Source organism: Bemisia tabaci, chromosome 10 (genome assembly GCF_918797505.1).
Source record: "Bemisia tabaci chromosome 10, PGI_BMITA_v3".
NCBI lineage: Eukaryota > Metazoa > Arthropoda > Insecta > Hemiptera > Aleyrodidae > Bemisia > Bemisia tabaci.
Window position 1 is genome coordinate 33,055,711 of NC_092802.1, and position 14,565 is coordinate 33,070,275.

Here is a 14,565-nt window from a genome sequence, read left to right on the forward strand (position 1 = left end):
TCTGCAACGTCGCAAATGGAGATACTTGGTGTTGCTTGTTGGGCCATCGAGTTATGAAAAATTCAATTCTGATTCGTCATTTGTACTTTGTTATTCCTGAATTTTATACCTATACCATGTCGATCAATGGATGTACCCGATCAATGGAACCAAAGAACGAATGAATAAGCATACCTATAATTTCGCAAGGAGATACTTGTCGAAACTATTTGTGCCAGAACCAAGCAAGACATGCCAGAGGTAAAAACTCAAGTTGTTCAGTGCTGCAAAAAAACCAGTATCGAGTAAAAAATGTCCATTTTCAGTTTTCAATGTTGAGCGTTTCCTAAAACTCTCAAGAATATTGCATCAAAATTTCGACCATATTTTGTATAAATATGATGCATTAAGCGTTTCAAATAGAAAATAGCTTAGAGCAGGAGAGTACCATTCACAAAATGTGGTTATGAAAATTACCGTTTCGGAGATACAGAAACTTTTATTTAACTTCTTATTACTTCGATGGCAGAAGCGAGAAACCATGTAAGCAGTGTTTCAAAATATCCTCTCCCATTTTATTTTTTCAAATAGAAACCTACTAACTTCATACCTTGAATTTTATACAGAATATCCTGCTAGCAGCAAAAAAAAAAATCGAAAAAGTTCTTAAGAAATTGTTTCGACTAGTTTTCCAAAGAAAAACTTAAGTGGGACAGGAAGTCTGCAATGTTGCAAACGGAGATGCATGACTTCGTACTTTGACCATTGACTTGTAAGAATGAGTCCTGTAAATCTTAAGATAGAAACCTGGAAAGAGGAGTTAAAGGTTCAAACTTTAATACCTCTTCAAAGAACAAAGCAACGTAAATTCAGATGGACTGTCGATAAAATTTAGCCATATTTACGCCAGATCCTTAAGAATTTAGTGAGAAGTGTTTGTTACCTTTGATGGTGATACAAAGGTATAACACTAATTGCAAGATGCATGATACATCTAAAATATAGGCACTAAATGAAATACCAAAGGTAAAAATGGTGAAATTTACTGGAGGACAAATCCTCGTTTCCAACGTAGCACCTGATAAATACTACTTCTCCTATTTAAAAGTGATTCTGATTCGGGTTCAAAATGAGTCTTTCCTGAACAAATAAAAAAGCACGAATGGTTGGCATTATACAGGATTGGTCAAGATGGCAATTTTTAGAAAAACTGAGACATCAAATTTCTGAACAACATGGTTAAAATGTAGACTGGTGCGACTGTTACATATTGTTGAATAATGCTGCCTCTTTCCATACTGATAGGGAGGGCCAAAGATAGGAAACGTATAAATTAACATAAATGTGTTCTGTAAAAAACCAGGTTATATTCTAACAGAGTGTCTTTATGGAACAAAAACAAAGTACAAAAACAAATTCTTATGCTAAAATAATTTGATCAAATTAATTCAAGTTCATTCAAGTCCTTGTGAGTGGTTGACACGCATTTATTATGAGTCAATGGTGAAACTATAAGCATGTTTAGAATCTTGAAAGTTGTTTGTAAAATTTAGACTCAAAATCTATTTTTTCAGGGGAATAATATTCAATATTTTTGCATGACGATTGTCGAGAATAATTTTGAAAGGATGAAGAAGAGTAACACAACATTTTGTGCAACGATAATGATTGGCCATCATTGAGAAAAATAAAATACAACAGGAAGTATGTAACAGCACAAACTGATGAGTGATTTTCTAGCTTCACCAATCATGTTTGATTGAAAAACACTGTGAAAATTAGCTAGAACGATACAGAAAATCTATCTGATGAAAAACAGAATTGAGGGACTTGAAGGACAAGTGGGATAAGTACAGCTTTTACTATTTTAAGAGATACATGTTTAAAGTTGCAAAATCACCTGGAGCCTTGTGGCAGAAAGATAGCTCAAACTAGCTTTTAGATGCTTAAAATTTGGATTTTGATAGTGATTTTTTCTTAATATATATTTTTAACACTAGTTTTGGTTGAAATCATGAATTTCTCAACTAATTCTGTATGCCATCTAAGCCCCTCAATTCACTGCTATCGTTCTCAGAATTCAGCAACTTTGAAATTAGTATCAATAAAAAAATATATTTTTTAAATATTTCTACAGCAATTTTTTGACTCCACAGACCCACAGTTGACTACATGGTCTGAAAAATTTGGAATCAAAACAAATATTTTTTCAACTATTTTCCAACAAATGTTTAAAAAGCTAAGCTCCCTTCATGGACGACTAAATCACAGCCATTTTAATAAATTTTCAAGGAGTGGTGAGGGAAAATATCGATGGCCAAAGTTTGAAACGACGTATCTCCACTTGCTAAGTTGCAGACTTCCTGTCAAACTTAATTTTTTCTTTGGAAAACTAGTCAACGTAATTTTTTGAAAACTTCCTTGATCTTTCCTCTCTATTAGTATGATACTCTGGATAAATTTCAAGCCATGGAGTCAGTTACCTTGTTTCTCTTCTGGAGGAAAAAAAAGGAAAGGTGGAATTGAAATTTTGAAAAATCACAATGGAGATACGTAGATTCGCACTTTGGCCATCAATATTTATCAGTAAAACTATGAGAGAAAATGGATTTTTGTAAGAAAAAAAATCTGTCTCAGCATCAAATTGTCATTTTAGCACCTCTGCCCCCTTAATAATATTTTGATTTGAAGAGAAAGATGCTGACTTCCATTTCTCCATCTTAAAGGATCCATCCCTTTGTTTCCCAATATGTAATAAAATATATCAGCTTTATAACAATAAAATGTTTGCTCTTGGCTTAGTTGCAAAAAAGCACCATACTCTACTGTTGCACTGCTTAAAACAGTGAACATAGGTTATTTCAGAAGTTCTGAATCTATTGGAAGCGCTGGAGGAACTTGAATCTTAATGTTAGGTAAGAATGGCGTTGACAGAATTGAATCAATTTTACTTTTAACTTGACTCGAATTATTTGCGACTTGTTTCAGACAAGTGACTGCTTCTTGTAGCTGAATTTGAGCTTGAAGTAAATCTTGATTTGCTGTGTTTAATTGTTTAATCGCAGATCCGAAAGTTTTGTTAACAAAGTCACTAATGCTCCTGAAAACAGCTTCATTGTCACTCCCTGCAAAAGAGAAAAGGATGAGAATAAACACTGGAAGTGCAAGAAGAACTTGTAAATCCAAATAAGACAAGGCTAAAAATTGGCAATCATAAAAACTAAAGCGTTTTGGATTTTTCAGATGCCCATTCTCAACCAGGGATGAAAGTTGGAAAATACAGATTAAAAAGCAAAGCATGCAACTACACGAGTTGATTTATAAAATTATTGAAATACGCTTTGATAACCAGTGTATCTATTTTTCAGTAAACAATACTGCCATGCGAAGGAGAAACGCTGTAGAAATATCCAGATGTCAACATCTGGATGATGAATCCAATGAACATTCATCATTGAGGAAGTTTAGAAATATTTTTCCTGAAAATTTGTAGACACTGTGGAATAAAGGGCAGAAGAAATTTTCTGAAATTAGGAGGGATATATACACAAGTTTCCCTGAAATTTGTTTTCACCCAAGGAAATTTGCCAACTCCTGAAGACTCATACCTCGTTTTTCCTTAGCATGTCAGAATATTGGGATTGCATTGATGGCAGATATGCTATTTCTAAACTGAGTCAGAAACTGTAGTTCCCGACTACAAAATGACATCCAGTTCTGTGGTGTATTCTGAGTTGAACAAAAAAAGGAGGGAAGGATACACTTTCCATTCAAATTCAGCGTAAAACTATGACAAAAAAATAATTTCAGGTTTTTATGAAACACCTTTGTAGAGGCTAATTCTCACTTGTAAACACAAGTGTTTACAGTTTTCAGCTTTTCGTGGTGATAAATATGCTAACAATTGTACATCTTTGATCTTTTGTTCAATATCAGCTGAGGAAGGACATGCCAAACTTTCAAAGTCCACAGCATTTGAGCTTTGCTAGCCTTTCATAAATTTAAGATCTTTTCATTATCTTTTATATCCAACCTTTGTTCATAATTTCTATCATTTCGGGTAGGGCCTCATTAATAAAGGATTGGAATTTCATAGCCATCTGCAATTGAAGGATTGCAAGCATGTTGAAAAACTAGCGAGATATGAAATGCATTGAACACAAAAATGCACTAGAAAAACTATGAGGAAACATAACTTGCTTCAGCAAAATGGTGATGAAAATTTTTGAGTGGGTTTTATGCGATAAAATATGGCAAAGAGTAGCATTAGGGTATGCCCAGGACCCACTCAAAAGGAGAAGTCAAAATTATAAAAATAGCAGCCAGGGCAAAGGTTGTCGGATTGCTTTCGGATCCATCTTTGTATAGTTCCAAAATGTCCCATGCGGTCTATTTATCTGCTACCCTTGTCTTCTCAAATTTTTTATAGTTTTATTTTGTAGAAGAAAAGGAATTGGAAACTTACTTAATTTTTTATGCAGAAATGTGTCATACTTATATGGAATTATGAATGATTGCTTGAGCTCAGTATTCGAGGGTGCAAGATTTATGGCAGGTAGACAGGAAAGAGAACTTCCACTGGGTTTGATGGCTGAAAAAACAATGTTCCCAAAAATTATGATGGTTAATTATAAAAGCTGCACAAAAATCAATGAAAATCTGCCTCATAAATAAGTCTCAGCTTCCGACACACTTATTTAAAAAGAGAAAAAAAGCTATCACTTAGTAAGCAAAGTTGCATACCTAGATCGCCCTCTCCTTACGAGATGGGTTAAATTTTTACATGATTAAGAGGAGCTTCAATGAAAATTTAAAATCGAGTAATTTTTCAAATTATGGGGAAAAAGGTTTCAGCTTACTCATGCAAAGAGAAAATGGAAAATATTGGCAAATTAAAATTCAGTACACACTTCTTGGTAGTGGCGGCTAAGTGTGATAAAAATACCAATTTTCAAGAAAACTGTATGAAATAAAGTAAAATAGTTGCAAATTTGATTCAAAGAGATCAAAACACTATTTTAACCACGAGCAAACAACTAACGCTTGCACAGCATAGCGATGTATCCAGTTGGGGTAAATTTCTATTTTAAATTGCTTTGTGTGGTCAGACGGAACAAATCCGAAACTGCTGGTTGAATATTTAAATTGATCAACAAAGCAATAAACAAAGAGGACGAAGGGGAAATGAAGCCACTGTATTGGTTGAAGCAGGAGGTTGTTATAGACAAAGGAGGAAAATGATAAACTTAATATAGGGTCTCTATTTGGTTGCCGTTAGTTATTCTATTACTTACCCCCTTTCTCCCTTGTAATCCCGCTTGAATCAATAGGATTGCTTCATTTTCTCTTCGTCATTTTTGTCTGTTAATTTCAATGATCAGCTTGCCTGGTTTTCCTCTATGGAGCTTATTTCCAGATCCAGTCTTAATATACTAAATCATCTTTGCTATACTCTAAGTTGATCCAAGAAAATCTCGCACACTAGTGTATCAGATACCAACGATGAGACTGCAAAAATGCATATCTCGTATCAGGGACTCAAAAACTCCGCTCCAATCTATTTTATTTTTACGAAACCAACCTATCATCATGGCTTGAAATTTTCACCGAATATTCTTCGCATAGAGAATCATAGAAGTTTTCAAAATATGACGATTGGTAGTTTTTTATGTGGAAAATGAAGCATGAAAGGAAATCAGCAAAACTGCAAACAAACATCGACAGTACAACCACCAGACCATGTATCTCGTTAGCGGTGTTAAAAATCCCTTCTCTTATTTCATTTTTTTAAAAAGGAACAAATCAACATCTTTTTTGAACTTTTTACAGAGTTTCCTCGCACGGAGAAGAAAAATTAGGAAAGTTTTGAAGAATTGACGTTGGGAAGTTTTTCATTTAAAACATAAATTTTTGACCAGACATTGTTAATTTTTTTCTACAATGTCGCAAGCCAAGATATATGGTCTGGTAGTTTCACTGTCGATATGCACTTTTGCAGTTTGACCATCTATGAGTAGGTTGTTAGTCATCTCCGGAGTTTATGAGTGTTGAATGAGAAAAATTAAAAAATAAAATTAGACTTTCAGCCTGTTTGAAAATTGAGGATGTAGGGTTTAATATATTGATTGACAAACCCTCGCAGCTTGACTGTTTTTGGCTTTAAAAACCTTTGAGACATGATAAACGTGAAGTTTATCATGTCACATATAGAAATACCCTCCATTGAAAAAATTTGCCATACGCTGCGAAAGAATTCAGTACCTGATGTTGAGCTTTCGTCGTCAGATTCCGGTGCCTCTCCTACTACTACATTACTTGATGGAGCAGCAACTTTCTCCTGAAAAAATTGTACCGGTAGAGTTAATACACAATTTATCGGGGGAAAAAAACAAGAGTGGAAAGTGCTTACACTATATTTTTCAAAAATAAACTAGCGCTGCAGGTTTTGGGGCCAGTTAATTGAAATATAAAATATGATATCTAATTTATTGAGAGTAGCGCCATATCAAGTTAAATGACTTTGATTTTAAATATTTCTAGATGGTTTACTAAAAGGGTGGTCACAGAAATTTGGACATGGAATTTTTTGACTTTCTTAAACTTCTCCGATCAATTTTTGGAAAATTCTTGTGAGAGAATAGCCTAGGGTTGAAGAACTCAATTGAACTTAGCAACAAACTGAGGCGGTGCAATATGATAAGAAAAACATATTTCCTGGAATGTTAAGAGTAAGTTCCCTGACTAAGTTATCCAAGTACTCCACATTTTCAGGTTGTATCCACATTAATTTTTGACACTGAATTTATTCAACTTCTTTTTATCAGAGTGTACTATCATTCCTTGATAACTCAAGTCATAATTCAAGAGAAGGGTAGAGTAAAATACACCGCGTAGACCTCCGTAGACTTGCTACCATCAGTCTAGTCATTCCACCACTCTTATTTCCTCATATCGATGATAGGCACCTGGTTAAATTCATCCCAGATGGCTCCTTGTACAAAAGAATTAGATAAGTTAAAAGTATGCTTACAACATCAACTTTGTAATATCCTTCTTCGTCATCCGATTCTGGAGCTTCTCCAACAACAAATTTTGTGGCACAATCCATGCTTGAAAACTTGGTCAGTGATACAAAGAAAGACTTGTCCTTGGCGGAATTTATTTGCCTCCTTAGAGCACACGAAACACTGATAATGATTGAATTTTACACCATTTCATAGAATTTTTATAAGGAAGAGTGGGAAGAGTCAACGGCGCTGATAACAAGATAACATCAACAATCAAACATAACCTCTATTGATAAAAATGTAGGCAATTTCCGGCGCACAACTGTTTCCGTTTCCGGTTCACGATCTTCACTCATGCCGTATTGCCGCCCCCTGCCCCTTCTCAATCCGAGGTGAGTGTTGAAAACATAGACTTGAGACATAATTTTATTATACGTTTATGGATCAAAGACATACATTATTTCATTTGTAAGAGCACAAATCCGGTTACACCCCTCAACAGTACCTACATATTTTTTCTAATAAGGTGTTTTTTGGAACCGGAAATGGCGACTTACAACGAATCGCTTGAAGTGATTAGGACCCGGATTGTCAACAGATTTTTCCGCTGGAACAATTAGAGGAGGCGTGATCTTAATCATACATTATTATCTGCACAAAACTCTTACAAAGTGACTCTCATTTTGTGCATATCAAGTGATTCATTAGGTAAGTGTCAAAACTCAAACATCCTTCAGTTCAATGGCTATGCAATCAGGGCCGGATATAGGGGGTGGCCACATGGGCCGCAGCCCATGGCGGCAAATTTTGTAATTTTTTAAAATGTAGGTATCAAGAAAAAAATCTGATTCAAAAAAAAAAATTACAAACTAAGAAAGGCGAAAAAATCTCTCATTTCCTGAGAGTTAAAGTATAGTTTCTGATCTGTTCGTCACTTTCGGTGATACATGAGACAGCGCCTTTCATTAGTCAAGTTGAGAGAGAAACCAAACACGCAATTTGGCCTGGAGCGGCGCGGCGCAGAGAGCAATGATGACTAGGACTTGAGATGGACAGGAGAAGCCCTCTGCGCGCCGGTCAGCATGAGGCACATATTAGAGCCTACAAGACTCCATGAATACTTCACGCATTGCGTCAAAAACAGTGTGGTCAGCAGCGATCGGCGAGAAACGCACAGCGCCCACAAGACTGCCGGGATACTTCACGCATTGCGCCGAACACAGTGCGGTTTGCGCGGTGGCGGGGTGTTCATTTACCATGCGTAGTCGTTTCAAGACACAAGAAACGCCTTCATCGTGAAAAGATACCTCCCGGCGTGGTCTCAGAGGCCGAATATTTGTAGCATCTAATATTCGAATCAATAGTATTCCTGGTACAACATATTGTAGCGAGACTTCATCACAAATGATAGTCTGCGTTGGAAACGATATTCAACTCCATCGAGAAATAAGAATTCCGTTTTATTGCAGAAAATTTTCTATCAGAATCATATGAGCTCGTTTTTTCTTTGATAAGAAAAGTTTTCCATCTTTCATTGAAAAAGTGGGTCCGAACTCTCCTCCATTTCAAAAAGTGCCCAGCGGCCCAGCCCCAAGGTTTAAAAAGCATCGAAAAGTTTCATATTTTTGTCGATGGGGAATAGGATTTTGACGGTAAAAGTCCCAAACCACGTATCTCGGTTCCTGTCATACTTAAGGTTTTACCTAATTGAAAAACTATTAGGCGTCACTTTTTAAAAATTTCCGTGATTTTTTCTCCACTGCGCGAATAAAATTCAATGAAAAGTTCATAAAATTACGGTGATTTTCTCTCCTTAAAAAATTATAATCGGAGCAGAGATTTTCTAACACACAACCAAGATACTTAGTTCGGGAGTTTCACTATCTAGGTACTTGTATTTTTGAGCAGTGGCGTGGCGTGCTTTGCGATATATCGATTGATCTCCCATTTAGACCTATGGAAAAAGATCGATAAACAGGGCGTTTACAACAAACGCCTTAATAATCGATTTTTTACCATAGCTTCAGATAGAGAAATATCGATAATCGATCATTCACGTCGCGCCACTATTTTTGAGAACTAAATAATCTACGCCCAAAACATTTTCAATGCACCAAACATTTTCAGCCGAACTCAGTTTTTTTTTGTTGCCCGAGATGATTTTTTCCAGAAGTCCCAAATGGCAGTGATCGCGTTGAGTTGCGTTAAACAAAAAAACTTAATCGATCTGATCGGAAAACGTACTTCGATTTGGACTGGATTTTGCAATTTGGAATTATAAATTATGGCCCGGTTTAAAAACAACGTATGTGACATTAGTTTCCCCATGCACATAAGTGTTTTTTCAGATAAGCCAGAATTTATAGTTCCAAATTGCAAAATTCAGTCCATTTTATCGACGTCGATTCATTGCAATATTGTCGGATAAAAAATTGCGATTTCATCGCATGAATTTGCAATAAATTCGTACGTTTATCGACGGCGTTTTCATCGCAATATTATCGAACGAAAAATCGTGATAAATATAGAGATGAAATTACAATTTTATCGAACGCGATTAACAGAGATAAAATCGCAGCAAGATTGAGGATAGTTGCTCAGATGTTGATGATCCTCGAGATTTTGTCGCCAAAAAATCTTTTAAAAAAATGGCGACATAATTTCAAAATATCACCATTTTCCTGTTCAAAAAAGCTCCTTGGGAATCGAGCACTTGTCGAAGCGAAATATCGACGGCGTAAGTCCGCAATCACATATCCTGTTTGACGTGTCTGAAAATCTCCAACTCTATGTTAATTTTTCAAAGGGAAACAGATAGGCATCATGCCTTGAAATTTATGCAGAATTTTCTTCGCACAGGAAGAAAAATCACGACAGTCTCAAAGAATTGCCGTTGAGTATTTTTCCGTTCAAAAATAAAGCATGAGGGTGGTTTCACGATAACTGGAAATTGCGTCGCCGTAACAGACAACACATTTTTCGGTCATATTTTTAGTAGTAATGATAATCACTCGATTTTTTTTGCATTAATCTACACAGGGTTACGTGTTTGTAACGCTTTTCAACGATTTATCGCTCTATTTTTCAATTTTAATATGTAAATGGCCGAAAATGTGCTGTCTGTTACGCTGACTTTTTACCGCGTAACAGGCAGCACATCTTCGGAATTTACATAATATTAATTGAGAAGTAGAGCAATAAATCATTTGAAAGCGTTACAATACGTAACTCTTTGAAAATTAATGCGAAAAAATTCGAATGATTATCATTACTACACTGGAAAAAAAACACATTGTATCTAGAGTCCAGACTCTTGAAAACCCTGGAGAAAATTGGCAGTAGAATGTGTGTTCCAAAATACTATAGACCTAAAGCCGGCTGTAAGATTTCCAATAGCTTCTGTATAGCCGGCTGTACAATTTCTTATAGCCTTTTATAGCCGATGGCGATTAAGCAACATCCAGACGATAACGTTTATGTTAAACGTTACTAAATATGGATACTAGGACTTAGTTAGTTTTTGGACTACCGCTCTCTTTTTGCACCGTAGTATCTCGATTTATTTTGCGAGGAAAGCTCCGCACTTTTGAAGGATGCCTGTCATTCTTAATATGTTGGAGCGCCTTCAATTTCGTTTGATACTGTGCAATACCTCTGGTGTGAAATAGTTGCTTCAGACGCCGTGGCACGCTGCGGCGCGGCGGGCGGGCAGACTGGCGCCTACAAACCTAACAGGGATACTTCACGCATTGCGCAATGCGTGAAGTATCCCAGTTAGGTTTGTAGGCGCCAGTGCGTCGCCGCTCCGCTTTGTGTTAGACTCTAATATTTAATCTCGCGGAGTCAGCGTTTTCCAACTCATGATTTTGAAATGTTTGCACACTCTGTACGGACTATTCTCATTTCAATTAATGAAAAAAAAAAAATATGTTTTAAGGGAAAATATAATGTGTGTTTTGTAAATATTAAGGTAGTTCCGTATCAAACTTGATGATTTCCAAAGCACACGAGTTTCTACACAATTTCTTATATCCTTTTATAGCCAATGGCGATAAAATGTAAAGCCCGGCGATAGGAACTATAGCCCGACTGTATACTTTTTTATAGCTTCGTATAGACCGGCTATGTGATTTGCCCCGCTTTCTACAGCCAGCCATATGATTTTCAATAGCCTCCTTTAGTCGGCTATAAGAACTCCTATGGTATTTTGAAACGTAGCTCCTATCGCCAATTTTTACCAGGGAACACTGAGAGGAAAAAATACTCTTGATTCAATCAGATTTTTGCTTAAATCAAAAGGAAATCCGCTCAAATTAAGAGGCTTGGTTCTTGATTTAAGCAAAAGTCCGATCGAATCAAGAGTATTTCTTCTTGTCGATGTTTTTAAGAGTCTGGACTCTGAATCCAATGTGTTTTTTTTCCAGTGTACCAAAAATATGACCGAAAACTGTGTTGTCTGCAACGGCGACAAAACTATTCCAGTTATCGCGAAACCACCCATGAAACGAAGTCTGCAACGTCACAAACCGAGTCATGTGATTGCCGACTACACAGTGGATATTTAAATCCCCATCACTTTCACTGAAAAAAAATTCTCCGCGTTTTTACCAAGGCCCGTTGGTACCTTTACCATCTCACTTTTTTTTTACCAATTATTGGTAATTTTACCAAGACAGACTGATAAGCTTACCTAAAAACCGGTATTTTTCCTGTTTTTTTCAGTTAAGAATACCACTTTTATTGGTAATCGATTCCTGGTAACTTTGCCATTTTATCTCGGTAATTCTACCACAGTCGATAAAAAATATTGGCGTTTTTACCATGGTCCAGTAAAATTACCGAGAAAGTTCAATACTCTTACCGAGATTTCTCGTTAAAATTACCAATCCCATAAATGGTAATTTTACCAAGAAAAATGGGGATCAAATAGAACCCTGAATTCTTGGTAATTTTACCCTTTTCTTAGTAAATACACCGAGATTTTTTTTTCAGTGTTTAAATCCCCACCACTTTTCATTCGCAGAAATTTAGCAACTCCCGAACGTTCATACGGCGTTCTTTCTCAGCGTGATAGCAAGGCTCTGACCGCTTAATATCCGCTCACCCCCTCCCCCTCCTTGGCCAATACCCAAATCCTCGGAGCCGAGAAAAAACCCCCGCATCGTTATTGCACCGAGGAGGTTAGAACTTTCATGCGAAAGTCGAGCGAGCTTTGCGTCGGTGCTGCCATCTAGCGGAGCAGCCGGGAGGCTCCCTCGCCTATTGATTTCCAGGAACGGGTTCCCTGTCCGATCTCAGTGGGACTATGGCTGGGCGTCTCCACACCAAGTGCATGGGTCTCGGCAGGCGATTCGCTCCAATCAGTTCGGTGGTGTTGAAATGACGGATCTGTGCGAGTAGTTTCCAGTGGGATTCCGGTCGGCTCCCGCGAATTTTCCCTTGTGCTCTCCTCAGGTCATCTTTTTCCCCACGGCCCCGCGGGGTTGTTTTTCAGGGTGTCCGCAATAAGGTACGTCAGAATTTTCACCACTGTTTATGATGGGGGATGACAGAGGGTGCTTGCCCTTCACTCGACGGGATTTTAAGGATGATGAGGATAAAAATGTCCGAGTCGATTCTCATACGTTACAGGAATTATTGTTACTCAATATTTGGACGGAGTTAAACAGAAAGGAACCAAGCCACATCGGGATCGAACCGAGAAAAAGAGGTTTAAAGTTTGGCTCCTGCATAAGACTCAATGTAAAAGATAAACTTCAAGTTCAATTTCTGCAAAATTTGCTCCAAAAAAACTTTGAATTTTTGGCGATAGATAGTAGAGCAGTGGTTGAGTTCAAAACCACTCATAACTCAATTTTTTCCAAAATGTGGGTTGGTTCCTTTTTGCTTAACTCAGTCCATTTAAAGTTAAGTGACAGTTTCGCTTATCTATACCCTTTTCATGTCACGGTTATAGTAACGGACTAAATAGTACTAAGGGTCGTGTTTAAACAGCTATTTACCTTCGGTAGCCTCATATCGATGGCTAAATTTGATCCCGCGGGGGTATTTTTCAGGGTGTCCGCAATAGGGTACGTCAGAATTTTCACCACTGTTTATGATGGGGGATGACAGAGGGTGCTTGCCCTTCGCTTGACGAGATTTTAAGGATGATGAGGATAAAAATTTCTGAGTCGATTCTCATATGTAGCACGAATTGTTACTCAATATTTAGAGTTAAGTAACAGTTTCGCTTATCTACACCCTTCTCATGTAATGGTTATGGTAACGGACTAAATAGTACTGAGGGTCGTGTTCCTTAAACGGCTATTTACCTTTGGTGGCCTCATATCGATGGCTAAAGTGCGGGACTACGTGCCTGCATTGCGGTGTTTCAAAATTCCCGATCTTATTTCATTTTTCGAGGAGAAACAAGCCAACTTCATGGCTTTACGTTTGTACAGAATATTTTGCCAATAGAGAGGAAAAATCAAGGAAGTTTTCGAGAAATACGTTGGCCAGTTTTCCAAAGAAAAATTAAGTATGACGAGGAGTTTCCGCCGTCGCAAACGGAGATACGTGGTTTCACAGTTTGGCCATAGATGTAGTTAAATTTTAAAGTAAGGGGGGCTTAAGGAGATCTCCATCACAGCATCATTGAAAAGGTCAAATTCTAACGAGTTTTCGAGTAGTTCAACGGAATTGTTTCAGAAATTGCAACAGCATTGCAAGGAATAGCAATGATTTGCCACTGTAGAAAACAATAGATAAAAACACATAGAGGAAAATACTATTAAAGTTTGACAAATTTTCAGGTAGATTTATAGAAACCTGACTGAAAAATTTTCAAAACCTGCAACATTTTGCCTTCGTATTTTTAATTCGATGCAGTGGTAAATCATTATAATCCCTTGTAAGGATATACTGTTCTCATACTGATGAGTTTTACTCGAGATTCATTGAAATTGGACGTATTTCTGCCAAACGGAACTATGTGCATTAAGACAAGAGCCCTGAGACCCATAAGAATATATGCATAGCAGGGCTCACGTCTTAATGCACATAGTTCCGTTTGGCAGAAATACGTTCAGTAGTCCTTTGCATGGTGCTTTGTTAAGGATCTCCGCGAAAATCCCTTAATGACGATATAAACTATTTGCGGCCCCCTGAAAGAAGCTTCTTTAGGGACGATTATGAACCCGGTTTCACCGGTTCCCTATAACTGACCCTACTAATTAATTAATACTTAATGCATAAATCATCGTAAGTTGTTTGAACTAAAATGAAGATACCTGCGTACGCTTCTTATTAAAAGACTGATGTTTTGGCAGTCTCGTAGGGTGACAAATATACCCTGGTAAAAATTGGCGATAGGAGCTGCGTTTCAAAATACCATAGGAGTTCTTATAGCCGACTAAAGATGGCTATTGAAAATCATATAGCTGACTGTAGAAAGCGGAGCAAATCATATAGCCGGGCTATACGAAGCTATAAAAAAGTATACAGTCGGGCTATAGTTCCTATCGCCGGGCTTTACACTTTATCGCCATTGGCTATAAGAGGCTATAAGAAATTGTGTAGAAATTCGTGTGCTTTGGAA

At 37.1% G+C, this 14,565-nt stretch overlaps 2 protein-coding genes across 2 annotated transcripts in view; one reads left to right on the forward strand and one right to left on the reverse strand.

Moving 5' to 3' along the window:
• Window positions 1–1,326: 1,326 nt before the first annotated feature.
• Blos3 (Biogenesis of lysosome-related organelles complex 1, subunit 3) lies at window positions 1,327–7,257 on the reverse strand. The gene is made up of 4 exons (XM_019052424.2): window positions 7,010–7,257; window positions 6,241–6,316; window positions 4,445–4,570; window positions 1,327–3,104 (listed from the first exon to the last, which is right to left on the reverse strand). Exons 1-4 carry the CDS (start codon window positions 7,085–7,087, stop codon window positions 2,836–2,838), a joined length of 549 nt encoding a protein of 182 aa, XP_018907969.2. The 5' UTR covers window positions 7,088–7,257; the 3' UTR covers window positions 1,327–2,835.
• A 5,056-nt stretch (window positions 7,258–12,313) lies between these two features.
• Glut1 (Glucose transporter 1) overlaps window positions 12,314–14,565 on the forward strand; it is a 204,750-nt gene continuing 202,498 nt past the window's right edge. The window contains exon 1 of the mRNA XM_072304974.1: window positions 12,314–12,495. The gene's annotated coding sequence lies outside the window, so the exon portion shown is untranslated. The remainder of the gene's footprint in view (window positions 12,496–14,565) is intronic.

Excerpts from the sequence above, each read along its gene's own strand:
- Blos3 (XM_019052424.2), bottom strand. The coding sequence starts at position 7,087 with ATGGATTGTGCCACAAAATTTGTTGTTGGAGAAGCTCCAGAATCGGAT. Across the intron at positions 6,317-7,009 it reads GATATTACAAAGTTGATGTT|GAGAAAGTTGCTGCTCCATC; the intron begins GTAAGCATACTT and ends CAATTTTTTCAG. Across the intron at positions 3,105-4,444 it reads ATTTCTGCATAAAAAATTAA|GGAGTGACAATGAAGCTGTT; the intron begins GTAAGTTTCCAA and ends TCTCTTTTGCAG.